This window comes from Megascapheus bottae, chromosome 1, assembly GCF_031878675.1.
Source record: "Megascapheus bottae isolate mThoBot1 chromosome 1, mThoBot2.hap1, whole genome shotgun sequence".
NCBI lineage: Eukaryota > Metazoa > Chordata > Mammalia > Rodentia > Geomyidae > Megascapheus > Megascapheus bottae.
Genome location: NC_143509.1, coordinates 10,080,822 through 10,095,408, shown reverse-complemented (window position 1 = coordinate 10,095,408; position 14,587 = coordinate 10,080,822). Strand labels below are relative to the sequence as shown.

General features: G+C 40.6%; 1 protein-coding gene across 1 annotated transcript in view; it reads right to left on the bottom strand.

The window, feature by feature from the left end:
• Positions 1-14,587, bottom strand: part of LOC150068346 (olfactory receptor 7E178-like) — a 42,372-nt gene that overhangs the window by 14,504 nt on the left and 13,281 nt on the right. Inside the window, exon 3 of the mRNA XM_090323241.1 lies at positions 6,425-6,546. Within this exon, the coding sequence (XP_090179367.1) occupies positions 6,425-6,546 (122 nt within the window). The remainder of the gene's footprint in view (positions 1-6,424; positions 6,547-14,587) is intronic.

Below are 14,587 nucleotides of genomic sequence, written 5' to 3'. Positions count from 1 at the left end.
ACTGGACCATCGTTGTTTACCAAAGAAAATGTTTCAAAACTATTCTTTTAGGCATTTGTTCTCACTCACCCTGGCCCGTCCTTGTTTGTGGTTCCCTAGAGATGATATGTTTGGCACCAGTTTGCCAAATTGTGAGCTCTGTGAATTGTGCATCCACAATCATAGAAGAGCCTATTACCAGCCAGTCCCCCGACATCTATCTAAATATCTCCAATGTAATATTATTCCCAGCTGGAAATTTTCCTGTGTTGCCCTATTCATGGTCCACTGTGAGGATTGAGCCTGAGGTTTACATACACTTGAAGCATGGGACAATCTTTTCATCTGTACTTCATGGACATGAGCCAACAGAGAAGCAACGCAACCAAGGTGTGCAGTGAGTGTACCACACTATTCATAGAAGCATACTTTCTGCAAGCTTGGTGGTGATTTAGAGTTTCTCTTCTTGTCTTCAAATCCAGTCAAATGTCTTGTGTCTTAACTAAAGAGCAAACCAACTTCAAGTACTGTTTCTACATAGTGAAAACAAGCCAGCAAATCGGTATCCAGTTAGAGGAGTCCAAGGAATAGCAGTAGTAAGGTATCTAAGTAATTACTTTGTTGCACTGAAGCTCACAGGAGTCTTACCTAAAATCTCCTAATGTTTTATTGTAGTCTGCCTTGTTAGCTAATAGAATATGACTGAACACCCGGCTCTTATTTAAATGGTGGTAGATGGTTATATTAAAAAATATAGTGTGAATCTAACTTTGTATTTGTCTCTTGTCACCCAACATTAAATACTGGAAAGTGGTTTGAGAAAGGCCTTGTTAGGCCCACAGTGAGAATCTGGGCATCTGTCTGATTTCTCCCTGACTTCCAGGAAGAGAACACTAATTTCTTTTTAGGGGATTATTGACTGATCACAAAACAGAGCTGCAGGGGTCACAGCTAGAAACCACTATAGGAAGTGCAATAATCAGATAGTTGATTGAAAATGAAGAAACCCAGTAGCTAAATGTCAACCAACATTGCCTACATCTCAGGATTACCTTGCTACTGTCAGCAAATTCCTCAGTTCCTGAAATTACTTCAGGAAGAAACAGATATCATATTGGAGATCTTGATTTAGTTATATGTAGGAGACTGAGAGTTTGTATTTCTTTTAAGTATACCTCCGTCCCATTCCTAGTGTCTCATACCTCAATACCTAGCTACTTAACAGGCTGAGTTCTGTGGATAGAGGTCAAAGCCAGCCTCGACACCAAAACCTGTGAGCTCGCATCGCCAATTAGGTACCAGGAAGCCAAAAGTAGAGTTTTTTCCTCAAGTGCTTGAGCTTTATTTTGAGAAAGAAAGCCTCAAGGCCTGTACCAAGGCCCAGAGTGGAAATCCTGGGAAGCACATGGATACACACACACACAGACACAGACATACACACACACACACACACACACACACACACACACATACACAGAGAGAGAGAGAGACAGAGACAGAGAGACAAAGAGAGATACAGAGACAGAGACAGAGAGACAGAGAGAGACACAGAGAGAGACACAGAGAAAGAGAGACACAGAGAGAGACAGAGACAGAGAGAGACACAGAGAGAGAGACAGAAAGAGATACAGAGACAGAGATAGATTAGAGACAGAGAGAGATTAGAAAACAAAGAAATGATGTAGAAATCTTGGAGATTGCATGCACATTGGATGAAAATGACTTTCACAGATTAGAAAAAAATCACTGCTGTAATCTTGACAGTAATGAAGAATAATCTGTATTTTTCTGATAAGAAAACACTGCTATAACATTCTAACATAGTTAACAATCTACAATGAAGACATTAATGGGAATAAATTAGAATTCTAACTTCTTCATTATGTATTGCTCTCTCTTCATATCCAAGGTCTCCAAGTATGACAGAGCAGTGTAATTTAACACACATCTCAGAATTTTCTCTTCTGGGTCTCTCAGATGGCCCTGATCTCTTTGGGCTTTTCCTGTCCATGTACCTTCTGTGCTCGGAAATCTGCTCATCATCCTGGCTGTCATTTTGACCCCCACCTCCACAATCCCATGTACTTCTTCCTCTCCATCCTCTCCTTGGATGAAATTTGCTTCATTTCCACCACCGTGCCCAAGTTGCTGGTGGACATCCAGACTCACAGTAGAGCCGTCTCCTGTGCAGGCTGCCTCAACCAGATGTCTGTTTTTGTCATTTTTGCATGTATGGACATCTTGCTTCTTACTGCCATGGTATATGACCGATATGTGGCCATCTGTCACCCCCTGAATTACTGTCTCATCATGAACACTCGTCTCTGTGTCTCCTTGGTTCTGCTTTCATTTGCCACCAACTCGTTGGATGGTCAGATGCACGTGTGGATAGCATTACAGATGACCAATTTCAAGGGAGTGGGAATCCCAAGTTTCTTCTGTGACCCTTCTCAAGTCCTGGAACTTTCCTGTAAGCACACACTCACAAATAATTCATTTAAGTACATTATTGGTACCATTTTTAGTTTCCTTCCTATCTTAGAGATGCTTTTCTCTTACTACAAGATTATTTCTTCAGTGCTGAGAATGTCATCTTCGAGCAGGAAGTACAAAGCCTTCTCCACATGTGGATCTCTGTGGTCTGCTTATTCTTTGGGACCTCACTGGGGGTCTACTTTGAGTCAGCGGTGTCACATTCTCGCAGGGGAAGTACTGTGTCCTCAGCAATGTACACAGTGGTCACTCCTCTCCTGAACCCCTTCATCTACAGCCTGAGGAACAGAGACCCTAAAAGTGCCCTGAGCAGGTTGTTAAAACCAGGAGCTGACACCAGCCGGTAGGATGTTTATTTGTTATGTGGTTTTTGCAGAAGCAACAAACTTGAGTATATACTCCAATAAATTGAACCTGTTTGAATACCTGATTATTCTGGTTTCATTAGCACAATCCATTATTAAAAGGTCCTGGCTGCATCAGGATAGATTCCTAAAGGAGAAATGTACCCTTTGAATGTTTAAATTGTTAGTTTGTAAAGAATGATGGATTTCTACAGATAGTGGGCCCAACGGTGAATTTTGCAAGGATAGAGTGGTGAAGTTTGTAATATGTAAAATTTACCTCAATAAAATTTTACAGAAACAGATCTTTTTGTTTTTCTTTTTTTAAGCAAGCTTGAAGTCATAACTGTCTAATTGGTAGCCAGATATCCTGCCTCCTACCCTTTGGTTTTGAGTTATATTAGACTTATAACAGTCCCCTAATTTTTTCCTGTGTTGCATTTTATTATTTTAAAGGTGATATATAGACGGGCTACCAATATAATTTGGGTAAAGAGTGCACTTCATTCGGAACAGTATAATCCTTTCTTTCCCTTTCTTCAATAATATCTTTCAAAGAAAATTGAAAATCTCATTTCCTAATGAAAGTAAATGAGGACAGATAATCCTAATCTACTGGCACATACATTTGATTCTAGGCTGCATCATTTTCTGGGTACATGAACTCTATGATATGGGGGTCTCGTAGTGCTTGAGTGAGCTGTAGGAAGCAATGAAAGAGCAATCCATAACCTAATCTACAGGGACATGAGAGGTTCCTTGGACAGATAATTGAGTGTTCATCTCAAATTCACTTGAAGAAAAATCAAGAGTAAGGGACATTATCTTGGTCGTGGCCTTCCAAGACTCAGCCAGCCATCGCTAGCCCACACGCTATCCAATCCTTCATCCTTCAGCTGCATCCTCACTGTGCACTTATCGCTGTCAAGACAGCGACACTCAGGAGCATCAACTCGTGGATCTGAAATGCAATGTACAGTCCCCATCTTTGACAGGAAGATTCTCTCATGGATGTACATAACATCCAATGTGGTTAATGCAAAGGACTAGATTGCCTTTCTGTGTCAGAGCCTAGATTCTTTTTCTTGTCCCCTATAGTGATGGACAGTGGGTGGGTGGTTGTGTGAGCTTTTCCCATGTTCCCTACTTCATTCTGCAGAACATCAAACACAGACCCAGCAAAACATCCAGGTAAGCTGTGTAAACTAGCACAGAATGAAATCCCTCCCCCTACTCAGCCCGCTTTCCACCTGACCAGAAGCAACCTTCTTCAGGTAGGCTCAACTCACACAAAGGCAGCACTTACCTATCGTGATTCAGTTCTGGTCCAGTTTACAGAGGATTCAGGTTCAATTTGTACACAGAACATAAAATACTAGTGTAACTGGTGCCAACCTGTTTCAGTTAACACAAGAGACACCTTACCAGTCTCTTTCAACCGGTGCCAACTAGCTTCAGTAGGTCCAGAAGTGGGGCAAGGTCTCACCACCACCTCAGGTCAGATGTACAGCCATGTCCAACTCACCCACAGGCCTAGACAAGGCCCATACAGACCTGCAGAGTTCAACATCCATAACAGACAAAAAATATTCCCTACCTTCAGAGTTAAAGTTATTCATATTTTCTTGCCAATGGTTTTCTGCTTGATGAAAAATGACCTTGAGTGCACATGACTTCATCTACTCATCCAGATCATGACAAGGCAATATTGACTCCAAACGTCCCCGCCGACTGAGGGTGGATGAAAGCTTCAGGCTCAACTCTAGGGCTCCTATGAAGCCAGCCAGTGTCCAGCTTCCGAGGTCAAACACCAAAGGCAGGAGATACTCAGCTGTGAGTCCATCAGAACTGCAGTCGTTCAAAATGAAGGTGAGTACAGACCAGGCCTATTAGCTACTGTGAGGAGCCTTGAAGTTACAATACAGACCTCAAAAGTACCCGATCTCTCAGAATATATGCTTGTGCTTGAAGAAGAACAAATTAGAAAAGTTCCATAGAAGAATTTGTTTAGATTCTTCATATATTCCAGAAGAAACTCAAAGGTCAAATGAATTTCATTCTATTCATTCCTTCTCTATCATTGCTCCTTCCAGGAAATTTTTTTCATATATTTTATTGTTATTAATAGAAGGGTTACATTATATTCAACAGATAGACGGTGCATTACTTCACAAATATAGATACCCGTTCACATGTCTTGGTTCCCATTACCCTCCCCCACCCCTGTCCATTAACCTGTTTTCCTACGGTCCCTATCCAACTTCAAATAACTGAATACCCATATACACAATACATCAGATAACCAGATGAAATACTATAAGAATATGAGATAACCAAGGACAGCAAAAGAGATGAGAGATAACATAATACATTAAGGACAACAATCAGTCATTATACGGCTTTTGTTTCTATATCCTGGAGGTCCTTTCATTTAGTGTCATTCTATATGGCCTTATGTATCTAGGTTTTGTTCTAGGAGAGCCAAATTTTTCTACTGATTATGACAAATGAGGGAAACCATTGAGCCTATGTTCCTTTGTGTCTGGCTTACTTCACTTAATATGATTTTTTCTAAGCCTTTCCATTTCTTCCAGGAAAATTCTTAGACTCTAAAATACCATTGTACTTTTTTCTGTGCACATTCTGTTTACATCAATTGCATTGAGAACCTCACAGTTCTCCAGAACTGAATCTTTGCATCTGTCTATAAATACAAAGCCTCCAGCATCCAAAGCATCTTAACCACTGTGCATGAGGGAACCAGATGGAGAATTAATTAGCCAAGAAGTCTTCACATTTTCCACATGGAAGAAGAAGCAGGGATATGCCTAATGCTTGCATTTGGTTAAGTGTCCTATCCAAGTCCTGAGTTCCGATGATCATGCTGCCCAGCATCCTCAGAGTTCTGCTACTGTCCCTGTTCCTCAGGCTGTAGATAAATGCCCACGGTGTACATCACCGAGGCCATCACGAGTTCTTGGAGCCACGGAACACAGTGTAGTGCAGTACACACCAAGCAAGGTGAGCCCCACACGTGGAGCCCCACATGTGTTGGGCAACACAGGTAGAGAAGGCTTTGGGCCTCCCATTTTCTGTGGGGATCCTCAGAATAGAAGACATAATTCTGTAGTAAGAGTAAAGGATCCCTGAAAGAGGAAATAACCCCAAGGTGACAGTAGTTACATATATGAACAGTTATTTGTAAAGGTACTAGAACAGGACAGTTTAAATATTTGAGAAGCATCACAGATGTAATTTGGAATTTCCACACTTTTAAAGCAAGTAAATTGTAAGATCAATATATTGTGTGTCTGGGAATTCAATACACTAAGGACAGCAGACACCAATACTAAGATCCAACAGTAGTGAGCGTTCAAGAGGACCAGGTAAAATACAGGGGGTGATAAATGGCCACAAAGCCGTCATAGGCCATGACAGTCAGAAGCATGTCATCCATGCAGCCAAAGAATAGGAAGAGAGACAACTGGGTGAGGCAGCCCCATAGAAGATGGCTCTGCTGTGACTCTGGATGTTCACCAGCATCTTGGGGACCATGGTAGATGAGAAGCCAATGTCAGCCCAAGGAGAGGTGGCCAAGAAAGAAGTACATGGGGGGTGTGGAAGTGATGGTCAGAGCTGACGGCGAGGATGATGAGCAGATTTCCCAGCACGGTGGTTTGATACATGAACAGGAAGATCCCAAAGAGGACTGGTTGTATTTCAGGGTCATCTGAGAGTTCCAGGAAATGGCACTCAGAGACTGTGTTTAGATTTTCTGCTCTGAGATGACTTGGACAACTGCTAAAAGAAGAAATCTCATTAGAAAAGCATAATGTGTGTCCAGGAATGCTCAACTGTGTATACCTGATATTCAAATATGTATACATTTAAATGTGTAATATACTTGAGGTGCAGTGTACTTAGAAATATTTCTCTGCTGTGGCAATCCCACACTTGTAGCCTCTTTTACTTCAGGTAGGCCTCTTTTTCCCAGCCCTGTGCCTACACATCTGACCCACTGGGAGAACAACATATTAGTACTCCAAGATCATAAAGATAGCTAGAGCATGTCAGTACAACAATACAGCCCACTATTTTCTTCTTTTTAGAACAGCTTTTTTGGGAGATCATTCGTATAAGAATCATAGAATGGGTACAGTTCCATCTTTTTTAATAGATTCACAGTAAGCCTAGTTGAATTTGACCATAGTGAGAAGAAATCAGACCCACCAACAGTAACTTACTGTCCCACTGCAACCCAGGCCGACCAATCTGCTTCTGGTCCCTGTTGACTTTTCTCTTCTGGTATTATGACATTTGCAGGGAAATGGATACACCTAAAAATGTGCTAGTGAGTTCAGTAAGCCTGGCTCAGAGACAAAGGACACTTGTGTTCTCTCAGAATTGGCTGTTAGATGTCATTTATATCCATATAAAAATCCATATTCAGGTTCATTGCATCTATACACAATGTAAAGTGTGATGAGTAGAAGAGGATTCTGAGGGTGTTAACTCCTTGATCACCTAAGCTGCAGTTTAATGAAATGAATATCCCTTCTTGAATACTTCTTTGTTAAACACAACATTTGAAATACAATGTAAAAATCAATGTTAATAAAACCTTCAAAAAGTGGGGGGAGTTCCCCCATGCCTGTAGAAGTTCATACAAATGATTTACATGTCATTTTCCTCTTTATACTTTTAACTCTTCTTAAAAGTCCTTGCTATATTTTGGGCCACCAGTTTGTCCTAGTGGTAGTGTGCTTTCCTAGCATTCATGAAGCCTGGGGTCTGATTTCTTGATGGTGTTATGGCTCAAGTGGTAGGGCTGTATCCTTAAGAAAGCCCAAGGACAGTGCTCAGGCCGTGTGATCAAGCCCTGGACTGGCAAAAAATAGTTTTTTAAGTCTTCACTATTTCTTCCAACTAGTCTGTAGGAAATATTAAGTCCAATCTTCCACTTTTGTAACACACTTGTTTGTGTATGAGTTTAAAAAATGAATGAATATCAGAAAGCTCAATCTACTTTAATTGTTTATATTTATTTATTTATTTTGGGGGTGACTTGGGGCTTGAACTTGTCCTGGGCTCTGTCCCTGAGCACTTCAGCTCAAGTCTACCACCCTACCCTTGAGCCAAGCCCTACTTCCCATTTACTTGAGGTTAATTGGAGATAAGAGTATCAGGTCCTTTTGCGCCCAGGATTCTCAGACCTCAGCTTCTTTAATAGCGAGGAATAGAGGCAGGATTCACCTCATTCAGCTCGTAGTTTAAAAAAATATATACAACATTCTAGCTTCCAGTTACTCATGCTGTAATCCTGAGATCTGAGGATAGCAGCTCTCAGTCAGCCTGAGCAAGAATGTCCTTGAAACTCTTAACTCCAGGGAACCACCAAAAGAGCAGGAAGTGGACCTGTGGCTCGAGTGGCAAAGTGCCAACCTTGAGCTAAACATCTCAGGGATTGGTTACAGGCCCTGAATTCAAGACCTGACACTAGTATATTCTCCCTCTACCTCTCCTTATCCCTCTCCGTCTCTATATCTACCTCTCTCTCTCTTCTCTCTCTCTCTCTCTCTCTCTCTCTCTCTCTCTCTCTCTCTCTCTCTCTCTCTCTCTCTCTCTCTCACTCTCTCTCTCTCACACACACACAGACAAACACACACACACACTCACAAAAGTATGGAGTAAAAGTAACGCATATGAAATGAGAATGAATTTCTTAAAAAACTAAGCCCTGAAGCCAGGCTATGGTGACCCACTTCTGTAATCCTAGCTACCCACGAGGCTGTGATCTGAAGATCATGGTTCAAATCCAGCCTGGGCATGAAGTCTGTGAGATGCTTATCTCCAAATAAATATCAGAAAACCAGAAGTGGCACTGTGGTTCAAGGACTAATGCAGTAGCCTTGAGCTGAAGGCTCAGGAACAGCCCTCAGACTCTGAGTTCAAAAAGAAAAATCCAAACTGATCTCAGAAATGATCACAGGGCATTCTTTCAACCATGGCTCATTGTTGTGTGGTGTTCCTATCACTGACAGCAGCAGTAGCCTCCACCATCCCCTCCTTCTGGTCATCATCATCATCACCACCATCATCATCATAATCACTATCATCAACATCCTATCAGTAAAGCTGTCCTCAATGATCCACAAAACACATCTCCAAATCCCTTCTCCATCCACCCTCAGCACTCACACGCTTAAGCTGCCTCTCTCTTCAGCCATCAACCAGGTGGACAGGTCTGAGGACCCCAGACCTGCCGTGTAGCACCAGCTACTCTGTCCTCAGAGTGGATGTGAAGACACCATGGAAGCAGAGCTGGTGGATGCTGACAAGGAGGAGGAAGGAAAGTGAAGGGCAGGGAACACAGGCTCCCCCTCCAATTCTAGGTGGCCTTGGTGGATTGAGGCCCACAGCTACCATTTAGCCAAGTTGAGCACATCAATGACCAGGTCTCTGTGGACATTTCAAACAAAGAGCTGAGAGGACTTATAGGAAATAAATGCTGATTCAAAACTCTGTCTTTCCAGATGATTAACATTTCTACCATTTATGCTTATCTGATGGACAGATGGCAGGGACTTTTCACAATCCTTATAACTGATCTCCAATCTGGGATGACTTTTAATGAATTTTCATTGTTCTCTAGCCATACCATATATCTTCAGAATTATTATTATTCCAACTTCAACGTTTACATCTTTTCTAATTTTATTTTGTTTTATTATTCATATAAACATTTATTCAAACATTTTCTTTTCTTCCCACCCCCAAATACCTACAGAAAACAACCCATGATTTAAGGATATATAAACCCTGAAGCAGTATAAAACCTGAAATTACAAATATAATAAAGACAATGAGTTGAGAAGTTGGGTATTAATTTTCCAGGTCTGTCTATTCCCTTACAAATAGTGCAATATATTTTTTTCTGATGGGGGTATATAATATCATTGTGTATACAGACCACATTTTCTCGATTCATTCATCCACCGAGGGGTATCTCGGTTGATTGTATATCTTGGATAAGTAAACAATGATTCCATGAAAATGGTGGTACTGGCAGTTGCAGTGGGGAAATGTTTGTAGTGGATTTTTATCAAATGACCCAGAGTGGGAATGCTGGGTCATAGAGAATCTCTGTTCAGTCTTTTAAGGAATCTCCATAGCTTTCCAGAAATTTTTACCAACAACATAGGAAGGTCCCCTTCTGGCCACATCCCCACCAGCATCTGTGATTATCAGTTTTCTTCAAAATGGTCATCTAACTGAGGTTTGGTGGAATCTCAGAGTTTTTTGATTTGCATTTTTGTCAATCCTGGGGCTTGAACTCGGGGCCTGGGCACTGTCCTTAGACACTTTTTAGTACTCTGCCATTTGTGACACAGTGCCACTTCCAGTTTTTCTGTGTGTATGGTGCCAAGGAATTGAATCCAGGGCTTTGGGCATGGGAGGTGAGCACTCTACCACTAGACTATGCTCACAGCCCCACTTTCTACTTTTTCTGTATATATGGCACTGAGCAGTTGAACCCATGGCTCTGTGCATGCTACCTAAGCACTCTAACATCAGATTAACATTTGTCCATTGAATAGCATCTTCACCATCATCATAACTCTGCTGTGGTGACTAGTGCAGGAATTCCCTTGGATGTAAGAGATGTTGTGGCAGGGAAAAGAGGTAGAGGGTAAAGCTTTATGCTTCTCACATGAGAAAGGAAAGAAGTTGTTTTCCAATACACAACGAATCAACATAGGGATATAGAAATGGACATCCTTATGTGTTAGAGAAAGACAACAAGACTCTGTCCTTCAATTAAACACCAAAAAAGTTGAAAGTGGAGTTATGTCTCAATGAAAGGAGGGCCAGACTTGACAGAAAGAAAAAAAAATCAAGAACAGGGTAAGGTCCTGAGTTCAAGACCAAGAAAAAATGATTGCAGTGCTAAATTCCAGAAATATTAACAGCTTTAGTTTTTAAATCTCACTGCTTGAGATCTCACAATCTCAGTGACTTCTTTCTTTTCCCTTTTTTCAAAATTTTTTTTATGGTTAAAAGCTGTACCAAAGGATTCAACTTCTCATGTTTATTTATGGGCTCTATGATCAAAGTCATTCATTCCACAGTTCTTCTAGACTCTCTCATGCCCTACCCATCCCCTCACTTTCTGGATCCCTTTCCACATATGTACATGAGCAAATGCAGTCATAATATTCTTTTGAACTCAGGGTCTGGTTGCTATCCCTGGTGCTGGTTTTCAACCATGACCCTCAGATCTCAGCCTCCGGAGTAGCTAGGATGACAGGCATAAGCCAGCATCACACAGCTTTATTTCCCTTTAGTGTTTCCTGATGTTTTTAACCATTCTGAGCACATTTTATTTTGTTTATTCCAATTTCAATTAACAATGAAAACCCCAACTATGTATCAAATATACCTGTAGCCCCGCTATACATTACAACAAAAAATAAAAAGTTCAATTTTTAAAAAGTGGACACAAGCAGATCTTTTTGCTTTTGGTAGCACTGGTGTTTGAACTCAGGGCTTTCTGATTTCTTGACAAATGATGTATAAAGTGCTTTTGTAGTTTTTACTAATTTAGAGATAGCATCTAGGACTTTTTTATGCACAGGTCTGGCCGGATGCTTATATCTCAGGGATGAGCCTCTAACTGATTGCTCATAAAAGCAAAGTGGAAGATTTTTGTTGTTGTTTGCTTGCTTCTTTGCTTCTTGGTTCGTATCATTGCTGGGGTTTGAACTCAGATGTGGACACTTTCCCAGAATTTTTTTCCTCGGGGCTATTTTTCTGCTTCTTGAGCTATAGCTTGACTTCTTGCTCTTCTCTCTCTCTCTCTCTCTCTCTCTCTCTCTCTCTCTCTCTCTCTCTCTCTCTCTCTCTCTCTCTCTCTGTGTGTGTGTGTGTGTGTGTGTGTGTGTGTGTGTGTGGGCTTAATTGGACATAAAATTCTTCCCAGCCCTGGATGGCTTTGAAACAGAAATTCTCAGGTCTCTTCCTCCTAAGTATCTAGGATTCTTGGTGTGAAGCACAGGCGCACAGCTAAAAGTGTTTTACATCAGGGAAACAAATGAATTAACATTATTTTTGACCTGGTTGTAAAATGAATACATAAGCTATCTTACATTGCAGAAAGCTTATTCGTTACAGAACATGTTTGAGACATATTAAATGACATAATATAAATAATGTCACTTTGATGTCACTTGTGTGATTGGCTCTCCCCATATAGTTAACTGGTACATTTTTATAAAAGTTTGCTTCTCACAGAAATCACTGTTGATAGTTAAACTATATATAATTTAAAATAGGACTAAGCTAACTTCTCTCTTCAAAACTTTGCATCTTGACTTCTTAGTAGAAAGACATTTCAAATTAATAGGTCCACACCCTTGTACAATGTATATTCACACATCTAATCTTAGCTACTCAGCAGGGAGATATCTCAGGAACTTGTTCAAATCCAGCCTTGTTCAAAACAGAGCCCAGAGATTCTTATCTCCAATTAATCAATAGAAGTCAGAGCAGAACTGTGGCTCAAGGGTGGGATGGTATGCTTGAGCTGAAGAGGTCACGGACAGCATGCAGGTCCTGTGTAGGGCCGTACTCTTGAGCTGAAGTGCTCAGGGAAAGGGCTCAGGCCAGAATTCAAGCTCCATGACCTTCACTCTCCCCAAAAAAGGTCCAAATTTCCTTTTTTACACACATGAACATTGAGTATTATGAATGCATTCTCCTATGGTTGTGTGTTTTCATTTATGCCAGAACCTCCTAATGGAATCCCATTCAGGACAATAATATTCAGAATCTTCCTGTTGTTAAATTTTCTGGGGACTACTCAAAAGACTTACAACTTGGAATTGCACTCCTCTATATCCTATAATTAACCATATTTTTTTGCCAGAACCAGGGCTTGAATACAGGGTCTGGACTTCCTAAAGGAAAGAGCTCAAGGCCACTTGAGCCAGAGCACCACTTCCAGCGTTTTCTGTGCATGTCGTACCGAGGAATGAAACCCGGGTCTTTGTGCTTGCTAGGCAAACACTCTACCACCAAAACTCCTGGACACAATTAGCCATATTTCAGATGCAGTCTTCGACATAAAATTTGGAAGCTTTGTTTACTCAAGGACAAGGTTAAATATATTATTTTGGACATCATTTTTTATTTTTCCACCCCTCCATACATGTGAGTGAGTTGATTGAAATTTGTAAGCTTTGAATCAATTTTTGTAATTTTGAGTTCTGGAAATCAGGTTCCATGATGGTAGGAGAACCCGTCATCAGCCTGTCCTCTGGCATCTCATCAAAATCTCCAACACCACATTGCACTGCAGCTGGAAATTCTCCATGTCCACCTATACACAATCCATTTTTTTAAGAGATTTTATTGACATTGATTTTTACATCATATTTCAAATGTCATGTTTAACACAAAGTATTCAAGAAGGAAACCTCTATATACAAATACTGGCATATTTTTTATTGAAAAGGTGATGTACAGAGGGGTGAAAGTTATGCAACTAAGGAATTGAGTGCATTTCTTCTTGAGCAGCATCATCTCCTCCCTCATTTTCTCCCAGTCTTTTCCCTCCTGGAACCCAGTCCCCTCAAATTGTTTTTTCAACATTTTCCCTAGTGAATTTCACTGCTGAATTGGTTCATGTTTTCTTCATGGACACAGTTCCGTCCTATAAAATATTTCATGGGGAATCTACAGAAATATTTTATACAACACATTCAATATCTTCAGAATTGATGCCTGTTCTTTGTTAAGTAGTGCCCCTTCTGTCTGGAAAATATGATGTAATCCTTCTATTAATTACAATAAAAAGATATTAAAAAAGAATTGATGTCTATTCTATCATTGTTTTCTATTTTTTATAAGTTGGACTTTTCATTATTTATTAAAATTGAAATAAACAAAATAAAATGTGCTCAGAGTGCTTAATTCATCGGGAAACTCTAAAGTTGAATAAAGCTGTGTGCTGGTGGCTTATGCCTGTCATCCTAGCTACTCAGGAGGCTGAGATCTGAGGATTATGGTTCAAAGCCAGCTCATCAGGAAGGATCCAGGGACTGTTATTTTCAATGAACTCCCAGAAAACCTGAAGTTGCCTCGTGTCTCAAAGTGGGAGAGATTTAGTCTTGAGAAATAAATCACAGGGACAGCACCCAGACCCTGAGTTCAAGTCCCATGATGATCAAAATAAAAAGTTAGTAAAATATTAAGTTAAAAACAAAAAACCCACAAACTGTTGAAGAGGAGACAAAGAGAATATCCACAACAGTTTTCAGACACTGCATGTATTCAGGCAAAGATTTCTGTTTTATTATATGCTCCTCTGATTTCGGCTTCTCTCTCTCTCTCTCTCTCTCTCTCTCTCTCTCTCTCTCTCTCTCTCTCTCTCTCTCTCTCTCTCTGTGTGTGTGTGTGTGTGTGTGTGTGTGTGTGTGTTTCTGTCTTTCTTTTTTTTAATTTTTCATTGTAATTAATAAAAGGGTTACATGATATTTGCCAGATAGAAGGTGCATTAATTCACATACATTGATAACCTTTCACATGTCTTGGTACCCATTACCCTCCCCCACCCCCCCTCAAAAGGCTAAACATAGAACTCCCCTATGACCCAGCAATTCCACTAGTTGGCATTTACCCAACCATCTAGTAACAAGGGCATACTAAATCCACTAGCACAACAATGTTCATTGCAGCACTATTCACCATAGCAAAAATATGGAACCAACCTA